Source organism: Sapajus apella, unplaced genomic scaffold (assembly GCF_009761245.1).
Source record: "Sapajus apella isolate SASKATOON/1434 unplaced genomic scaffold, GSC_monkey_1.0 scaffold116, whole genome shotgun sequence".
In the NCBI taxonomy this organism is placed as follows: Eukaryota; Metazoa; Chordata; class Mammalia; order Primates; family Cebidae; genus Sapajus; species Sapajus apella.
In genome coordinates this window covers 5404953-5424569 of record NW_022437056.1, presented here as the reverse complement: position 1 = coordinate 5424569, position 19617 = coordinate 5404953, and the positions used below count along the sequence as shown (strand labels likewise).

Genomic DNA, 19617 nt, shown 5'->3' with positions numbered 1-19617 from the left:
TAAATTAGAGGTGAGCAGGTCTCGTGTGGATTTGCAACCCTGGCTGTACGGCCTGAATGGCTGGCTCAGTTCGCCTCCAACTCAGAATTTGGTTTGGGTGGGGTCCAGACTAGGGGAGGCTTAAGGGGTCCAGCTAAAACAGGTACAAATGTTCTCTGGAGAAAGACACTTTCACCTGAGGCTTCAACTGATTTCTGCAAACTTACCAAATACAACCAGCAGCAAAGGAAGATAACAAAGCAAATAAGGAAAGAAAGTACCATGAGCAAGAACCAGCAGAAAACAGCAGACTCAGACAGGACTTCAGGCACCGAAATAACCCAACACACCTTTTAAATAATGCCTTTGACACTTAAAGAAACAAAGACAAGCTTGAAGGTTAAAACCAAAATAACAGATTTGACAAAAACCATATAGCACTTATATAATGAAAAGCAATAACTTTTAAACACTGGAGCTGAATGGATTTGTATACATTCTGGATTGTATTTTACAACAGAAAAAGGACATTAGTGAAAAACCTAGCGAAGTCTGAATAAAAATCTGTAGTACAATTAATAGTGTGGTATGAATTTATTTCTTAGTTTTGACAAATGCACTGTTATATTAAGGTCACCATTGGATATTACCACTAAAGCCAGATGAACAGTAAATAGGAACAATCTCTTCTTTTTGTGTAACATTTTTATAAATCTAAAGTTTTCCAAGTTTTGAAATTTATTAACCAAAAATGGGAGGCTGCATCCATGAAGTATGTAGAATGCTGAAGGGATACTGCTCCCAACCCTACAGCAGCAACACCGACAATCTGTCGGTTCATGACTTTTCTTGGACCCTTCAGAGAGCTGAAAGGTTAAAAGGCAACCAGCTAACCCAAAAGTTTAAGGAAAGACAGAAAACTCGAAGGTGAAACAAAATGCAAGCACTTGTCTACTTGAGGGCCAATGCTAACAGATGCCAGCAAAAAAGAATTTGGCTAAAAATTTTAACAATTTTGCAGAAAGCCAAGTATAAGCCAGTGGAACAGAAGAACCCCTGGGCTACAGACAAGGAGAATGTACCACAATTCACAGGCCCTACCCACAGACCTTCTGTGTACTCAAAAGAAAAAGAGAGAAAAAGGAAAACATACTGGGGTCAGGGAAGACTGGATGTAGGCTTGTGGGAGGGGCAGGAGCCCCGTGGGAAAGGCTCAGGGCCCAGCCCAGATCTTCCCTCTATCCTTCCTACCGAACAACAGCCTTAAATTGATGAACAGGGGCAACAAAACTCTGCTTTCCATGTGAGGCTGGGGGATGAGAACAGGGGAAAAGACTCTCTACAGAAGGCAGGAATACATCCTGGGCACAGACTTCCAGCCAGAAGCAAGGCAAGGTCAGAGAAGGCTCCATCCCCGAGATTCTCCTGAAGAATAAAAAGACACTTCCCTTCCTCCTTCTACCATCAAACTAACGAGTTCAGTAGCAAGTGTCAGCGAAGTACAGTGGGGAAAGGCACAAAGAGGAGAGCCAGTCTGAGGAGCCATGTGAAAATGCTGAGTGTGGAACAGACACTGAGGAAAAGCTCTGCGGGAGGACATCTCCCACCTACACACAAAGTAATGAGTGCTACAGAAACCCGAAGCCTGTGAGAAAAAGTACAGTAGCAGAACCCAAATCCAGTGCAACTCCTGAGTGGACTGACTCAACTCCTCAACACTAAAACCTGAGCAGAAAGACAAGTCTATCCATTTCCAGGTATCAAGGCAACTTGCCTCCATCTCTCCTGTCTTACAAAAGAGGCCCAGCTTTCAGCAAAATGTTAGGAAGTACAACAAAGGCAAGATAAAGCACAATCTGAAGAGACAAAGCAATCAAAATTTCCAGACTCAGATATGGTGCAAATGTTGGAATTATCAAGCAGGTAATTTAAGATAACTGCAAGTATAATAAAATGATAAAGGTTTACCATCAGAGAGATAGTCTCAGCACAGAGATGGAAACTGTGAAACAGAATCAAAGGGAAATGCAAGGAATGAAACACACAGTAACAGAGATGAAGAGTGCCTTCAACTGGTTCATCAGTGGACTCAACAAAGCCAAAGGAAGAATCCCTGAACTTGAAGATGGGTCAACAGAAATTATCCAAACTATAACGCAAAAAGAAAAAAGGGAGGGGGGCATAAAACAAAACAAAAACAAACAATGCATCTAAGAACTAAAGAACAGCAACAAATGAGCCAACACAAACACAACTGGAGAAGAAAAAATAGAGCAGGAATAATATTTAAAGACATAAGAGCAAAGAAATTTCCAAAATTAATAACAGGTACCAAATCATAAATCCAAGCTCACAGCACCAATTAAGGTAAATTTTTTTTAATGACACTCAGATATATTATACTTAAACTGCAGCAAACCATAAACAAGGAGAGAAACTCATGAAGGCAGCTGGAGAAACAGACACATGACAAGTGTGCAGAGCTGATTTTCTCAGTCCTAGCGCTACTGACAGCTATATTTATGGGGCCAACAAAGCAAGGGGCCACTGTGTATAAAACACCAACATGCACCCAAGAGGTAGCTATCTTTGTTTGCTTCATATATACAATTTCCATAGCAGGACACAGAAGAAACTCCACGCAGTCATCTGTGGCTGGGTGACTGGACAGCTGGGAAAGAAGTGGGATGGACGTTTTAAGGTAAAAATTCATGATTGTTAAATTTTAATGTTTTGTAGAAGGTTGCTAAACATATTACCAACCCATTCTGTCTTTTGGAGATCTACATACAATGCCACAATTCTGCCCAAATTCACCACACTGTTTCAGACTAACCAGACCCTTAGAAGACACCAAGCTTGGTTCTCAAGGCTGAGCTATAACAGGACAAAGGGTTACCATTCATCTTATTCCATTCTGCTTGTCACCCCACACATGCTCAGAATAGGATGCAATGTCCTAACGTAAAGACACCTAGAAGAAGCATGTGAATAAACAATGCTCACACTGGGCACTTAACCAGCTGACCATGAAGAAGTCTTCCTTCACCATGAGCTCCAATGGCTGCCCAGGGCCCCCGGTGAAGGGAGGGCAAGAGGAGAGGGGGGAAGACGGAGGGAGGGGGCAAGAGAGGAAAGGGAAATCCTGTGCACATGAGCTAAGCTTCTGAGCACATGTTATGCACTGAAAGAGAAAGCCAAGTAGTCACGTGCTCATGGTGCTTTGTCTTAGGAGGGAACCATGGGAAAAGCCATTGGCAGCAATCAGCATTCTACACATAGCAGAAGGAACTCCCCCCACTTTTGTGGAACAAAGTTTTATAAAATATTACTTACGCTGAATGATTTTACATTTGTGGATATTCACACTTTTTTTTTTCTGTATATGTAAGACATTCCAAATTTACAGTGACAAAAAACAGTTGCTGCTTCTAAAACTAAATCTGATACTAAAGAAGACAAGATGAGCTCTTAAAGTACTTAAATGTCAGGTTAAAATGCAGTTAGTCCTATTTATAGACTGTGAAAGACACCAAGTGTTCTCTTAATTCCTCTCACACTGACCAGCAAAGGACCTCGTTGCTTACAGCAATCTTTCTGATGGCTGAAAAACCTGCTTACCTATATTTGAAAGGTTTCTGTTACCTCAGCATAACTCTGAATTAGTAATGAGACATGGGAAAATACATTTTCAAAACAATTCTTAGATTTGAATTTAATTCTTAAATGTAGAAACTGAGAGTTGGTAGGAAGAATAGAAGCGGGTAGGTGCTTACTGGAGTTCCTGCGTTCACGTAGCTCTGCAGCTTGTTTCTCATCTCTTTCTCATTAAATTTGGCACTTCGATTTACATAGATTCCTCCATGCTGCCACAAGATAAACAGGAGAAATAAGGGTTTACTTTTAAAATAACGATTGGCTGCAGTCATCAAAAAGCCAACTTTTCTTTCAAAAAGTACAGAATACAAACTACATTTCAGAATTTAATCTGTATTTAATACCTTCAAATACTAGCTTCTAAAGAACACTCAGCTGAAAATTACCTGGTCTCAATTCAAGAAAACTGCATGTGCCACTGTACTGGAAAATATATAAACTTTATTTTTGTTGGCAGTTAAAATGAAAATGCCTTCTTTCTTAAATATACATTTTTAAAAATAAAAAATGTGATCAATCAGATGGATTTAACTCCCAATTTTTCAACCCACTTATTACAGTGTCACTAAAAAGTCCTTAAAATGTCAATACTCATGGTCTTTAGGTATTTTTTAAAAAATCAGTCCTGCTACAGATATTTATGTGGTACTGTTATGGATAGAACTGTGTTCCCTCAAGTCGGTCTACTAAAGCTCTAATAGCTCCCACTGTGACTGTATTCAGAGAGAGGGACTTAGAGGTGCTAATAAAGGTTAAAAAAGGGCCTAAGAGTGGGACCTTAGAAGGCTTTGTAGAAGAATCAGTCATCCAGTGTGACTAGTCCTTCAAAGAAGAGGAAGCAGTGCCAGGGCTGCTTGGGCACAGGGAGAAAACCACATGAGGACACAGGAAGAAGGCTGGTTGCTGCCTGCAAGTCAGAGGGAGAGGCTTGGGGAGACTAATCCTGTCAACACCTTATCTTTGATGTCTAGCCTCCAGAACTGGAGAAATAAGTTTCTTCACGCTAAGCACTTTATATATATCGCTCACTATTTTAAAAATATCATATGGACGACTAATTACTGTTAACAATAGTTTCTTAATGTAATTGTGTATCAAATTCTATGCCTTTAAAGTTCCTATTTGTTTAATCTTTGTACATTTGCATGTTTGCTCTTTCATTTACTTTTACTGCAGCTGGCTCTTCATTTCCATGTGTTCCACATCTGCAGATTGAACAACCACAGATCAAAATACGTGAACAAGTGAAAATAATATAATAAAATAATACAAGTAAAAAAATAAAGTATAACAACCATTTACATGGCATTTATAATGTATTAGATATTATATGTAATCTAGAGATGACTTAAAGTAGTCTGTAGGTTACATGCACATACGATGCCATTCTATACGAGGGTCTTGAGCACTGTAGATTTTGGTCTGTGGTGGTCCTAAAACCAGTCCCCATAGATGCTGAAGGAAAGTTTATGGATAATTAGACAGGTATATGAATACATACCACTAAAAATACCAATTAAAATTACTTCAATTGAGAATAAACTATTAAACCCATTTTAAAAACCACACATTTACATTAAGTATATGTTAAATTTTAAAATATAAAATAGGGCTGAATGTGGCACCTCACACCTATAATCTCAGCATTTTGGGAAGATGAAGCAGGCAGATTGCTGGAGTCCAAGACCAGCCTCGGCAACACAGTAAGACCCCATCTCTACAAAAAATACACAGTGTAGTCGAGCATGGTGGTGGGCACTCACAGTCCCAACTACTTGGGAGGCTGAGACAGGAGGTTCACTTGGGCCCTGGCAGTAAAGGCTGCAGTGAGCTGTGTTCACACCACTGCACTCAGCCTGGGCAACCAAGTGAGATGTCTCCCCCTCCCCCAAACCCCCAAAATTATAGACTACATATATAGAGAGAAAAGCATGGAAACAAGTTACCTGAGAAAAATAACACCCATACAACGGCAGCCATTTTAACCCATCTTTCAGCACATAGCGCACATGTCCAAGCGCATTCTGCCTGATGGCCAAGATGTCGGCAATGATCCAGTCAACTGCAGAGACAGGACCCCGTGAGTGCATACATGAGCTCTTCACAGGTTGTACTAGCAATATGCTTTGAGAATACTGTGATTAGGATGTTTAAAATTTCTTTAAATCAACCCCAGGTATTTAAAAAATATAAATATTCTGTTGAGTTTTGTTTTGTTTTGTATTTCTTGAAAGGGTTTTAGTTTGAAAGATAAAACACAGCCACAAAAGACCTAAATAATCCAGCAGCAGCATGTATAGGGAATAAAATGAGCTTCTCTAATTCCTAAAGCTTAGAAAACAATGGCTTTTTTAATGAGAAAGGGGAAATTATAAACAAAAAAATGGCCAAGTGAAACTGTGAACTGCAACTAAATATTGTGTGTGCAATAATTTTGCAACTAAATATTGTGTGTGCAAAAACTAAATATTGTGTGTGCAAAAATATTGTGTGTGCAATAAATATTGTGTGTGCAATAACTGTGAACTGCAACTAAATATTGTGTGTGTGTATATGTAGATGTTAAGCAAAAGGCAAGGACATTTTATCTTTACTAATGAGTTTTTAGGACTTGGTACTATGTTAGGATGGCAATCAAACAAAGGTCTCACATGCCTTAAAACTGTGCTGGGTAGATACATGTGTTCCTATGTAACCAAGTAAAATGATCCCAGGCTGCTAATAACTATAGTTATATATAAATATGTTATTAACAGAGGATTGCAAAAACGAGGGTAAGATGATATGAGTTGATAATAGTAGCAACAAAAAACTTCCTAGAAGTTAGGTTGTTAGTTGAGCTTTCAAAAAGAGAAAATTCCCAACACAGAGTGGTCCTTGCCAAATTAAACAAACAGGGAGCAGGAAAGTGGCTGCAGAAGATGGGAAACAGAGGACACGTTTTAAAGAGGAAATGAAGTGAAATTAACAGGACAAATGATAAAGGTCTTAAGAACCACAGAAACTTGGATTTGAAAGTAAATGGCTACAAACTATCTCTTGATGAGAAAGAAAACATATAAAAATGAAATGTAAGGGAGACTTCTCTAATACACAGATGAACTCAATGATAGGATACTCGAAAAGAAAATTGTTAAGAACCTGTGAAAAGAATAGTCCTAGCATCACCATGTGCTCAGGCCACGAAAATGTGAACAAAAGGAGTGAATCAGAGGAGGGAAATGTTTAAAAAAAACAAAACAAAACAAAAAACAAACCTGTAGAAAATGAAAGCTGAGGAGTTAAAGGAATTACAACAAAGTTTTAGCCAGAGAGGACATTTTCCCACAGATTACGGGATGATCAGCTCTCAGCTATGTGAAATCCATTAGACAATGCACCATACTAGACAGAATATCCCAAAGAAAATTTAGCCAGTTTATGAAACTTTTGTTACGGCTCCCTGTGAGTAGAATGTTGCTTGCAAAGATTCTTCCCATAGTGTATGATCCCAGAGACAGACAGAATCTGTGTTACAGGGTTGAGATGCCTACACAATTTGGCTATCAATGATCACTTTTCTGTAAAGTATGTAACTTCCTGTTGAAGCCCTTTCCCTAGCTCCTCCTAATTTAGATCAAAGAAATAACTGATAGACATATTTCTTTCTAGTCATGCTTTAGAAACCATATAATCAACCCTGTTATAACTGTACCAAATACAAAAGTAAGTAGACAATAAATTCTTAGAACTAATTCTGTATGGTTCTGTATGGTTCCCAGGCTAAAGTACATCTTGGAAATATAGTTGGGGTACAAAGCTAAAAACTAGGTTTAGCATCTTTTCCTGCAACAATTATTTTTTAAAATTTGGAGGAATTTAAAAAATGCATTTTATTTTTTAAAAATGGTTTTGGTTATTTACAGCCTCAGATGCACCTCCCAAGAACTTTTAGGAGAAAATGTAAGATTTCCAAAATATATCATGTTCATAATAAGCTGCCCTGGGCTATGCCCTTAAATTTGAAAATTTTAGTGGAAACATTTAAGACCTAGCTTAAGTAGTCAAAACATACAACTTCGTGTCACCAATATTTGCTATGGAATTATCATTATTTCTTGTTTATTCTCAGCTATGTTTCAGATAGGATTACCCTAGATTACAGATACTTTCTGACTATCCAAGTTACAGCTGAGATGATATTGCTTTGACAATAACTATTCACATTTTATGTTCTGGCATAATTTAACTAAGATAGCAATAAATTTGGCTAGTGAGAATCTTCCATGGTGATCCAGCCAAAGCAGTGTCATTGTTGCCATTAACTTGGAGACGAGTGGAAGGCAGTTAGGGGCAGGAAGTCTAATTTCCTCACCCCTATCCTCATGTTAGAGCAGTTCCTAACTGATGAGGACACTGTAAAGTCTAAGAGATACTGCATGTGCAACACTTCCCCACCATGCATCCAGCGCTATGCTAATGGCTAGCTACAACTGTCATCACAACCACTTTTAAATGCCAGGTCCTCTACAGGATTAGGAGATAGCCTCTTCAAAGTGCCTAAAAGGAGATATCACTCACACTTTACCAATAAGCCTCTGAGAGATAAGTAATTTGCCCACTGACAACTAGCCTATTGCAGAACAGCATTTCTGCAACACTGAACAGGAACCTGGGTCTCTCTGATTCCAAAGTTCATGCCTTTTTATAACATTCTACTCACTGTGCATGCTGTTCAACAAGAAAACTGACATGTAAGCCAAGAAAAGGGAATATTTCATGAAATTAAAACGGCAAATAGTAGGTCGAGCATGGTGGCTCATCCCTGTAATACCAGCACTTTGGGAGGCTGAAGTGGGCAGATCACCTGAGTTCAGGGGTTCAAGACCAGACTGACCCACATGGTAAAACCCCATCTCTACCCAAAATGCACAATTAGCCAGACTTGGTGGCGGGCACCTGTAATCCCAGCTACTCGGGAGGCTGAGGCTGGAGCATCGCTTGAACCTGGGAGGCAGAGGTTGCAGTGAGCTGAGATCATGCCACTGCACTCCAGCCTGGGGGTGACAGTGCAAGACTCTGTCTCAAAAAAAAAAAGGCAAATAGCATCAAAAGTAGGTATTTGAAGGATGAGGGAAAGGAATAACAGCCACTACATCCTGCTGACTCTGGAAAGAAATAAGTTCACAGAGATAGAATGTAGAGACAAGGATGTGCCAAGCGAAAACATGGGAGGAGAGAGACTAATTTAAATGTCAATTCTTTTGAACACCAGGCCAGGAAACTCATTTATTCTGGCAAGCCTGGCAGAAGACAAACTAGAAAGTCTAAGCAGAACAGCAGTCTTTGAAATGTTCTTTCTGCTAATTACATTTTCAGAGATACTCTGTTGTGACTCCTAACATCTCCAAAGGGTTTTAAACAGGTACTTAAACAGGATCGGACAATGAACCATGTCTATGGCTAGGCTTTACGGGTCTCTGAAACCCTAAAACTGCATGCAAAGTTTTATATGAACATTTTTTCTGGGAAAAGGCTCCATCATATACTGACTAAAGCCTGTAATTCTAAAGAAACTTAAAATCACTCTCCTGCTATTTGCCCAAGTTGTGGAATTTTAAAAGGCTTTCAAAAATCAGCCTTCCCAAATCCTGCTGGTATCAGGATCTGGTGCCAGAGCCATGAAGGAAAGTCACAGGCACTTGGAACTAGTGGGAAGGGAAGGGGAGTGGGTCTCTAATCTGATCAATGAAACCCAGGTCAGTATGGTCTCAGTACGAAGATCATCCTTCCCATATGACCTTCTAGTCCCAAATATAAGTAGAATTGTGTTTTTTAATCTGCTGCTTTTTGATAGATGTTTTCTAGAAGTCCTCAATCTGAAGGAATATATATAAAAGCCAACATGTAGTGAGCATACAAATCAACAGGAATTTTATTAGAAGTAGCACTGGTGGGTCAAAGTGTATATACATTTTACATTTCTGATTGATGAGCTGCAGAAAGCTTTTATTACTGTGTGAGTGCTCATCTCTTTACCAATGTCTGCACTTCCTTTGCTTCTTCAAATGTGTTTGGTTTAATTCTAGTTTGCTATTGTTCTATCAGAGGAATTGCAGAAGACTGGTCTTTAAAATAGTGCAGTATACACTTTAGGTTAAGATACTTGTAAAAACCTTTTTAAGTAAGTCTCAAGAATTTGCAGAAACAGTACATTGAATCCTATGACCCTTTCAGCAATATTTATCACTATCAGCAACACTTACAGAAATGTTCAGAGAACTCACTCCACAAGTCACTACTAGAGGGTTCTGTTAATAAAGCAGAGTTTATACTGAAACCTGGACAAAGAAAAGTTGGCAGGGAAACTAAACAAAGAATTTTAAGAGAATCCTGTTAAACAGAAAGACAACTCTACGTGAAATTAACACTGGATCAATATAAAGGAAATGCAGGAGAATCAAAGCTATCAAGAGCCATTTCCTGTGCTGGGACCACAGATCCTTTTTATTTGATACTGAAACCCTGGTAGAAACATCCATCAACAGCAGGACAGGAACAGCAGAACGGTGTTAGAAGTAAAACAGCCAATATGTCTGCACGGGCCAGAGTTCTCAGCAGCACTGACGGGTGGTTGACTGTTTTGCTATTTTTGCCTAGAGTGAAATGTAATTAGATAAAATAGCCTGAACAAGTCATGTAATAAAGTTGGGGAAAATACACAGATACATAAAAATTCCTATCAACCCCTTGTTGCTTCAACTCTTGTCCTATAAATCTGAATGTAATAATTAACTCACTAAAGTGAGAAAAACACATTTTAGCTTCTATGCTACAAGTACTAATAAAAACCACAAAATCATGAAGAAACAGCTGACAGAAAGAAAATAAAGAAAAGCCACAGGCATAAGTGATTTTCCCTTAAGAGTACTATATTGATCAGGCTGTTTTTAGCTTTGAGCTCCTAGGTACTATATTTTTTAAAATAATAAAAATGGAATTTAGGAAGTACACATCAAAAGTAGCTACAGGTTTGAAAACATACGAAGTGGGATTTTGGGGGGATGTGAATTTTTTGGAGAATTAAAAAGTACCTTACCCAATGACAATTTCCTGATTCTGCTATTGTACTGCCGTTATATTAAGATGTCACCTTTGGGAAAAATATTGCTGAAAGGGTCATAGGATTCAATGTACAGTTTTTACATATTCTTGAGACTTACTTAAAAAGGTTTTTACAAGTATCTTAAAGTATATACTGCACTATTTTGAAGACCAGTCTTCCGCAATTCCTCTGATAGAACAATAGCAAACTAGAATTAAACCAAACACATTTGAAGAAGCAAAGGAAGTGCAGACATTGGTAAAGAGATGAGCACTCACACAGTAATAAAAGCTTTCTGCAGCTCATCAATCAGAAATGTAAAATGTATATACACTTTGACCCACCAGTGCTACTTCTAGAAACATAACTTACACAAATAATGAGAACACTATTTAAAGAGCTACATAGGAGGAGGGTCCAAGATGGCCAAATAGGAACAGCTCCAGTGCTCACCACATTTCCAAACGAGTTTTCACTGCCCACAGACCAGCAGATTCCCGGGCTGAAAAGCACCACGAGTTTTCAGCACAGCTGTTTCAGCCGGTGCCACAGGTTGGCATACAGAAACTCACACAAATCTGGGCGGCTGTTTCAACAGGCACCTGGAAAGCCTGGGAGACAGAGCTGCCCATTCAACTGAAAGGGAGGGGGCAGAGACACGGGGCCAGGTGATCTGGCTTGGCAGGTATGACACCCACAAAACAAGCAATCTGAAACGTTCTGGATTGAGAGTTTTGCAGCCAGCGCAGCTGGAACTGGGATGGTCGAGCTCAGTGTGGGAGAAGGGCATCCACCACTACTGAGGCAGTCTACAAATACCTAGGCAGTTCACACAGCAGTTGAGCAGAGTCTGTGGCAGCTCAACACCACCTCTGCTGACAGATTGTGACTAGACTACTCCGTGTGGGGCAGAGCATCTATGAAAAAAGGCAGCAGCACGTCAGAAACTTTAAAGATGACCTTCCTAAGACAGAGCACCTGGGAAAAGAGGCGGTTATGAGTTCCACTGCAGCAGACCTAAAGGTACCTGCCCAGCAGCTCTGTATGGAACAACAGAGCTCCCAGAACAGCACTTGAAATATGGGATTATATGAAAAGACCTAATCTACATTTGATAGGTGTACTTGAATGTGACGGAGAGAATGAATCCAACCTGAAAAAAACACTTCAGGATATTATCCAGGGGAACTTACCTAATCTATCAAGGCAGGCCACCATTCAAGTACAGGAAATACAGAGAACACCACAAAGATATTCCTCAAGAAGAGCAACCCCAAGCCACAAAATCGTCAGATTCACCAGAGTTGAAATGAAGAAAAAAATACTAAGTGCGGCCAGAGGGAAAGGTCAGGTTACCCACAAAGGGAAGCCCATCAGACTCACAGCAGATCTCTCTGCAGAAACCCTACAAGCCAGAAGAGAGTGGTGGCCAATATTCAACATCCTTAAAGAAAAGAACTTTCAACCTAAAATTTCATATCCAGCCAAACTAAGCTTCATAAGTGAAGGAGAAATAAAATCCTTTATGGACAAGCAATTGCTGAGAGATTTCATCACAACCAGGCCTGCCTTACAAGAACTCCTGAAAGAAGCACTAAACAGGGAAAGGAACAACCAGTACCAGCCACTCCAAAAATATACCAATGGTAAAGACCATTGACACAATGAAGAAAATGTCAACTAATGGGCAAAACATCCAGCTAGCATCAAAATGGCAGGATCAAATTCACAAATAACAATATTAACCTTAAATGTAAATGGGCTAAATGCTCCAATCAAAATACGCAGACTAGCAAATTGGATAAAAAGTCAAGACGCATAGTGTGCTGTATTCAGGAAACCCTTCTCACACGCAAAGACACACATAGGCTTAAAATAAAGGGATGGAGGAAGATTTACCAAGCAAATGGAGAGCAAAAAAAAGCACAAGTTGCAATCCTAGTCTCTGATAAAATGGACTTTAAACCAACAAAGATCAAAAGAGACAAAGAAGGGCATTACATAATGGTGAAAAGGTCAATGCATCAAGAAGAGCTAACGAACCTAAATATATATGCACCCAATACAGGAGCACCCAAATACATAAAGCAAGTTCTTGATGACATACAAACAGACTTAGACTCCCACACAATGATAGTGGGAGACTTTAAGATTCCATAGTCAATATTAGATCAATGAGACAGAAAATTAACAAGGATATCCAGGACTTGAACTCAGATCTGGACCAAGTAGATCTAATATACATCTACAGAAATCTCCACAGAATATATATTCTTCTCAGCACTGCATGGCACCTACTCTAAAATTGACCACATAATTGGAAGTAAATCACTCCTTGGCAAATGCAAAAGAACAGAAATCATAACAGTCTCTTAGACCAAAGTGCAATCAAATTAGAACTCAGAATTAAGAAACTAACTCAGAACTGCACAGCTTCATGGAAACTGAACAACTGGTTCCTGAATGTCAACTGGATAAACAATGAAATGAAGGCAGAAATAAAGATGTTCTTCAAAACCAGTCAGAATGAAGATATAACATACCAGAATCTCTGGGACACATTTAAAGCAGTGTCAGGGGAAATTTTATAGCAATAAATTCCCACCAGAGAAGTGAGAAAACATCTAAAATCGACACGCTATCATCAAAATGGAAAGAGCTAAAGGAGAAAGATCAAAAACAAAGCTAGCAGAAGATGAGAAATAACTAAGATCAGAGCAGAACTGGAGGAGACAGAGACATAAAAAACACTTCAAAAATCAATAAATCCAGGAGCTGTTTTTTTGAAAAGATCAACAAAATAGACAGACTGCTAGTCAGGTTGATAAAAAAGAAAGGAGTGAAGACTCAAATAGATGCAACAAAAAACGATAAACGGGATATCACCACAGATTCCACAGAAGTACAAACTACCATCAGAGATTACTACAAACAACTCTATGCACATAAACCAGTAAACCTGGAAGAAATGGATAAATTCCTGGACACTTGTGCCCTCCCAAGCCTAAACCAGGAAGAAGTTGAAACCTTGAACAGACCAATAACAAGGGCTGAAGTTGAGGCAGCAATTAATAGCCTACTAACCAAAAAAAGTCCAGGTCCAAAAGGGTTCACACCTGAATGCTACCAGACAAAGAGGAGCTGGTACCATTCCTTCTGAAACTATTCCAAAGAATACAAAAAGAGGGAATCCTTCCCAAATCATTTTATGAGACGAACATCATCCAGATACCAAAACCTGGCAGAGACTCAACAAGAAAAGAAAAGTTCAGGCCAATATCCACGATGAACATGTATGCAAAAATCTTCAATAAAACACTGGCAAACTGATTACAACAGCACAACAAAAAGCTTATCCATCACGATCAAGTAGGTTTCATCCTGGGGATGCAAGGCTGGTTCAACATATGCAAGTCTATAAACATAATTCACCACATAAACAGAACAGCTCAAGGAAGTGAGAGAGGACAGAAACAGATGGAGATACATTCCATGCTTATGGTTAGGAAGAACCAATATCATGAAAATGGCCATACTGCCCAAAGTAATTTATAGATTCAACCCTATCCCCATCAAGCTACCAATGACCTTCTTCACAGAACTGGAAAAAACCACCTTAAACTTCATATGGAAACAAAGAGCCCGCATAGCCAAGACAATCCTAAGCAAAAAGAACAAAGCTGGAGGCATCACGCTGCCTAACTTCAAACTATACTACAAGGCCACAGTAATCACAACAGCATGGTACTGGTACCAAAATAGAGATATAGACCAATGGAACAGAACAGAGGCCTTGGAGGCAATGCCACACATCCACAACCATCTAATCTTTGACAAACCTGACAAAAACAAGCAATGGGGAAAGGATTCCCTGTTTAATAAATGGGATTCCCTGTTGGGAAAACTGGCTAGCCATATGCAGGAAGCAGAAACCAGACCCCTTCCTGACACCTTACACTAAAATTAACTCCAGATGGATTAAAGACTTATGCATAAGACCTAACACCATAAAAACCCTAGAAGAAAACCTAGGCAAAATCATTCAGGACATAGGCAGAACTAAGGACTTCATAATTACAACACCAAAAGCATTGGCAACAAAAGCCAAAACAGACAAATAGGACCTAATTAAACTCCAGAGCTTCTGTACAGCAACAGAAACAATCATTAGAGTGAACCGGCAACCAACAGAATGGGAAAAAATTTTTGCAATCTACTCATCTGACAAAGGGCTAATATCCAGAATCTACAAAGAACTAAAACAGATTTACAAGAATAAAACAAACAAACTCATCCAAAAGTGGGCAAAGGATATGAACAGACGCTTTTCAAAAGAAGACATACATAAGGCCAACAAACATATGAAAAAATGCTCATCATCACTAGTCATTAGAGAAATGCAAATCAAAACCACATTGAGATATCATCTCACATAGTTAGAATGGCGATCATTAAAAAATCTGGAGACAACAGATGTTGGAGAGGATGTGGAGAAATAAGAACACTTTTTTACACTGTTGGTGGGATTGTAAATTAGTTAAATCACTGTGGAATATAGTGTGGTGCTTCCTCAAGGACCTAGAAATAGAAATTCCATTTGACCCAGCAGTCCCATTACTGGGTATATACGCAAAGGATTATAAATCCAAGTATGTTCACTGCGGCACTGTTTACAAAAGCAAAACCTGGAACCAACCCAAATGCCCATCGATGATAGACTGGACAAGGAAAATGTGGCACATATACATCATGGAATACTATGCAGCCATAAAAAATGATGAGTTTGTGTTCTTTGTAGGGACATGGATGAATCTGGAAACCATCATTCTCAGCAAACTGACACAAGAACAGAAAGTAAAACACCACATGTTCTCACTCATAGGTGAGCGGTGAACAATGAGAACACATGGACACAGGGAGGGGAGCATCACACACTGGTGTCTGTTGTGGGGGAGTAGGGGAGGGACATTGGGGGGCAGGGTGGCTGGGGAGGGATAACATGGGGAAAAGTGCCAGATATAGGTGAGGGGGGGATGGAGGCAGCAAACCACATTGCCATGTAGGTACCTATGCAACAATCCTGCATGTTTTGCGCATGTACCCCAGAACCTAAAGTGCAATAAAATACATATATATATATATATATAATGAAATTTTAACCAGAGCACTAAAAAAATAGTAACAATTAAAAATACAATAACAGAGCAAAAAAAAAGAGCCACACAAAAAGAAAAAACTAAGCAAACAAGAAAATAGCTTGCTTACATCCAAGGTAAGTTTAGGAAAATTCATAGCTTTCATGTTTCTGACTGTCCAAAAAGTAAAATCACAAAAATACAAGAACAGGTGTAATACCTGCATAGAAAATTCATGTTTTAAAAAGCCCACTTCATTTAAATATAAGAATGGTATGTTGAATGCCCATGTGCCAGCTGCAGAAAAACCTAAGTTTCATGCAAATGAAATACAAACCTGTGCTTCGATGATTTGCTAAATATATTATATTTTCTTTATTTTTTGGCAAATCTCCATATAGCAATATCTAAAAGATAAAACAAAAAAAATTACTTTGATATTTTAAAATATCTACTACTGTAATATACAAAGACAATGTGAAGAAACTGACAGACAAATGATGTTGTGAATATTTCCATCCATGATGACAAAAATTAGATTTCTCACAGGAGCCTCAGAGATCATAAATAGCTCATGTACACAAAACAGTTATGCATAGGACAGGTTAATGGTCATAAATTAAAATAGAATAATCAATATCCTCATGAGAAAAATATAGCAAGCATTTATTGATTGCTAACAATATACAAAACACTGACCATAAGACAAATCTTCTTTCAAAGAGCCTACAATCAATCTAGTAAAAGACACAGACATGTCTTCAGGAACTGTAATAAGACACCATGCAAATACTATGAAAATACAGTACTTTTTCATGTTTTAAATTTTGTTTTTTCTTTTTTCAGGAAACTAGAAGGACACCCAACCTTTTCTAATTTTAAAGAACTGTAAACTGCAGAGCAGAAGGATTATCATTAGGTGGAATTTTGGCAGATGAGATGAAGGAAAATGTTCATGAAAATAAGAACGAATGGAAGCAGTAATGCTGAAGGCCTGTTGGGTACATGGGCAGTCTCACGGGTGAGGAGCAAGGAGACTGGAAGGGTGGCTCTGAACCAGAATGCCAGAAGTCTTTTGAATTCCATGCTAAGGATTAAAACTTTATTCTGTAAGTATGAGAGAAACATGGTTCCATGATTAGGACTCACTTAGTCTCCACCAAGAACAGAATTCAAGAAAAGGGCAACTTCCAGTAGGAGGAAGGAGCTGGTGAGAAGCACGCAGTGGGCTTCTGGTCCACCAGCCAGTTTATTTTTAAACTGGGCGGGGGGTACACAGGTGTTCAATGTACCTCTATTAGTCTTTCTGTTGTTTTGTGTGTCTTACATATTTTAAAATAAAATTTTAAGGAAACTGGGAGTACACTTGTAAAGACTTAAAAGGAAATGGCCGCTAACAGTGTTTATTCTGGACATTTTTGTTTCTGTATCTTGTCATCATGGATTATGCAAGATTATAAATTAGCTAAGGCTTTTTAGGTCTATCTTTTCCATAAGTGTTATCTTTTGGTCGTGACACTATTTATTAGTATCTTAAAAAGAGAAAAAAGAAAGGGACAGTTAACCCAACAACTTTGTAGATAAATGCACCTAGATAATGTAAAGTTCTGGAAGCCAGGGATGTGACTGAGGTTTCCATTACTTTCCTTAGAAACTGCACAAGCTATGTACATACTATGTTTAAATATTTGCCCAAATGAGTTCTTATTAATAAAGTTTATTGATGGTATAAATTAGTAAAACCAATAATTTGATCTGTTCAGAGTTAAAAGTGACATACTGGCTTGTGAGTAAATCCCCATTCTCTTACCAACAAGCCAGAATTGCGTCAAGACAATTGCATATGCACTGATTTAAAAGTTTTGCACAGGCCAGGCATGGTGGCCCACGCCTGCAATCCCAGTGCTTTGGGAGGCTGAGAAGGAGTGGGCAGGCAGGGGCAGTGGGGCAGGGTGGGAAGATCTCTTAAGCCCAGAAGTCCAAACCCAGCATAGGCAGCACAGCCAAACTCTGTCTCTACAGAAATATAAGAAGATTAGCCAGGCATGGTGGTGAGCACCTGCCCCCACTCCCTCAGAAGCATCCAGAACATACTGGACACCTAATAACAAGTCCCTAGCCCCTTATGGCCTATGCACTCCTCCATGGCCTGATCAGTTTTCTACCCTGAGAGCCTAACACCAAGCTGGTTTTTCACCGATGTTTTCTGAATTATTGTTTACACTTTTGTTGCCAGTAGGTAAAGCTATATCTCATTTTTAACATAAAGGTAATTTCGGAATAAACATAAATAAAATAATTTAAGAGGACCAGTAACTTTTTAAAGGCATCATTCTGTAAATCTAGTACTCATTTTTAAAATCACATTAGTTGCTTCTACAAATGTATCCTACAGATAATTTGTCACTTCAAAACAAGGCACATGAAAACATATGGCTTTTCTTTTTGCTTTTCATAACTCTAATTTTAAGTTGCTTATCGTTGCTTCTTCATAATTATTTAATTTTAGGTTCATCCACTTTTTAAACTCATCACACATCCCTTTACAGAAAAAAAAAAAAATCTTTCCATTGATTAATTCAGAGGCTGCCAATAAAAATGATTTTTGAATAATTATCTTCATTGCAAATGAAAAACTATTCTGCTTTAGTCAAACAAATTTATTTATCTTGCACAAACTGGCTTTCACAAGAAGACCTGGATTAGATGTGGACTAGTTTCCCCTCACCTTGATCCCATCTGTATTGTTTAAATTTGCTCCCATGATATATTAACTGCCTAACTCCTTTAATCTTAAAAACAGGTAGTAATATGGAATCTAAATTAATCACATGCTTAACACCTTAGCCTCCGAATCACATCACAGAGACATAAATATACAGCATTCTTTAAGAATGCTGTATATTTATATTCTAGGAATTTATATTATATTCTTTATATTCTTCATTTATCTCAATAATGTCCATTTGCACTCTGCATGCAAAACTTGAAATGACTTTTTTTTTTTTAATTTTCACTGTCAATAAGTATAGATGATGCTGTTGAAACGGATCAGAGAATATGTTACACCAAAACAAGCTACTTTGGCATAAGGATTATTTTGAGCTGAAAGCAGCTGAGAAACAGCAGATACAAGAAGAGTTCTCTATCCTCTCCCTAACTGCCTAAGGCATGGCATAAATTTACCAGTGTAAAGGTGATATGAATTTCCATTGGTAAAGGTGTTTCCCTGTCCCTTATTGGGAGACCAGAAGCTGGCAAAATAAATCTGCACAGCAAACCTTATTACTATATATTTCCTAGTCATCTTCCCACAATTTGCCACCCCAGGAGCTGAAACACTCTTTTCCTTTGACTAGTCACTTCTTTACAATTTATCATCGTTGCTTAAAAATCACACACAAACCCCCTTTAGCCAAGCACACAGGGGCACACCTATAGTCCCTGCTACTCAGGAGGCTCAAAGAGAAGAATTGCTTAAGTTCAGGAGTTTGAGTCCAGCCCTGGCAACATAGCAAGCAAGACCCTGTCTCTTTAAAATACAGATAAAAATAAAACCCTCCTTTGAGTTTTAATTTATTTCCCAAGGACTCTGTGCATGTAAAAATATTAACATCAATAAAATGTGCATTTCTCATCTCCTGTTAATCTCTTAATTCACAAGCCCTAGCTAGCCTAACAAGGTAGAGGAACAGTTTACTCTCCCCTATACTGTAATGTGAGAGCCACTAAGGGGTAGGCTCCAAAGTACTGGACTTGAAT

The 19617-nt window shown here is 38.6% G+C and overlaps 1 protein-coding gene across 3 annotated transcripts in view; it reads right to left on the bottom strand.

The window, feature by feature from the left end:
* The window catches only part of AGPAT5 (1-acylglycerol-3-phosphate O-acyltransferase 5), a 62564-nt gene that overhangs the window by 27670 nt on the left and 15277 nt on the right, over nucleotides 1-19617 (bottom strand). For all 3 annotated transcript variants that reach the window (XM_032260315.1, XM_032260314.1, XM_032260313.1), the window contains 3 exons: nucleotides 16193-16262; nucleotides 5583-5698; nucleotides 3756-3845 (listed from right to left, as the gene is read on the bottom strand). In XM_032260315.1, the coding sequence (XP_032116206.1) occupies nucleotides 3756-3845; nucleotides 5583-5698; nucleotides 16193-16262 (276 nt within the window). The remainder of the gene's footprint in view (nucleotides 1-3755; nucleotides 3846-5582; nucleotides 5699-16192; nucleotides 16263-19617) is intronic.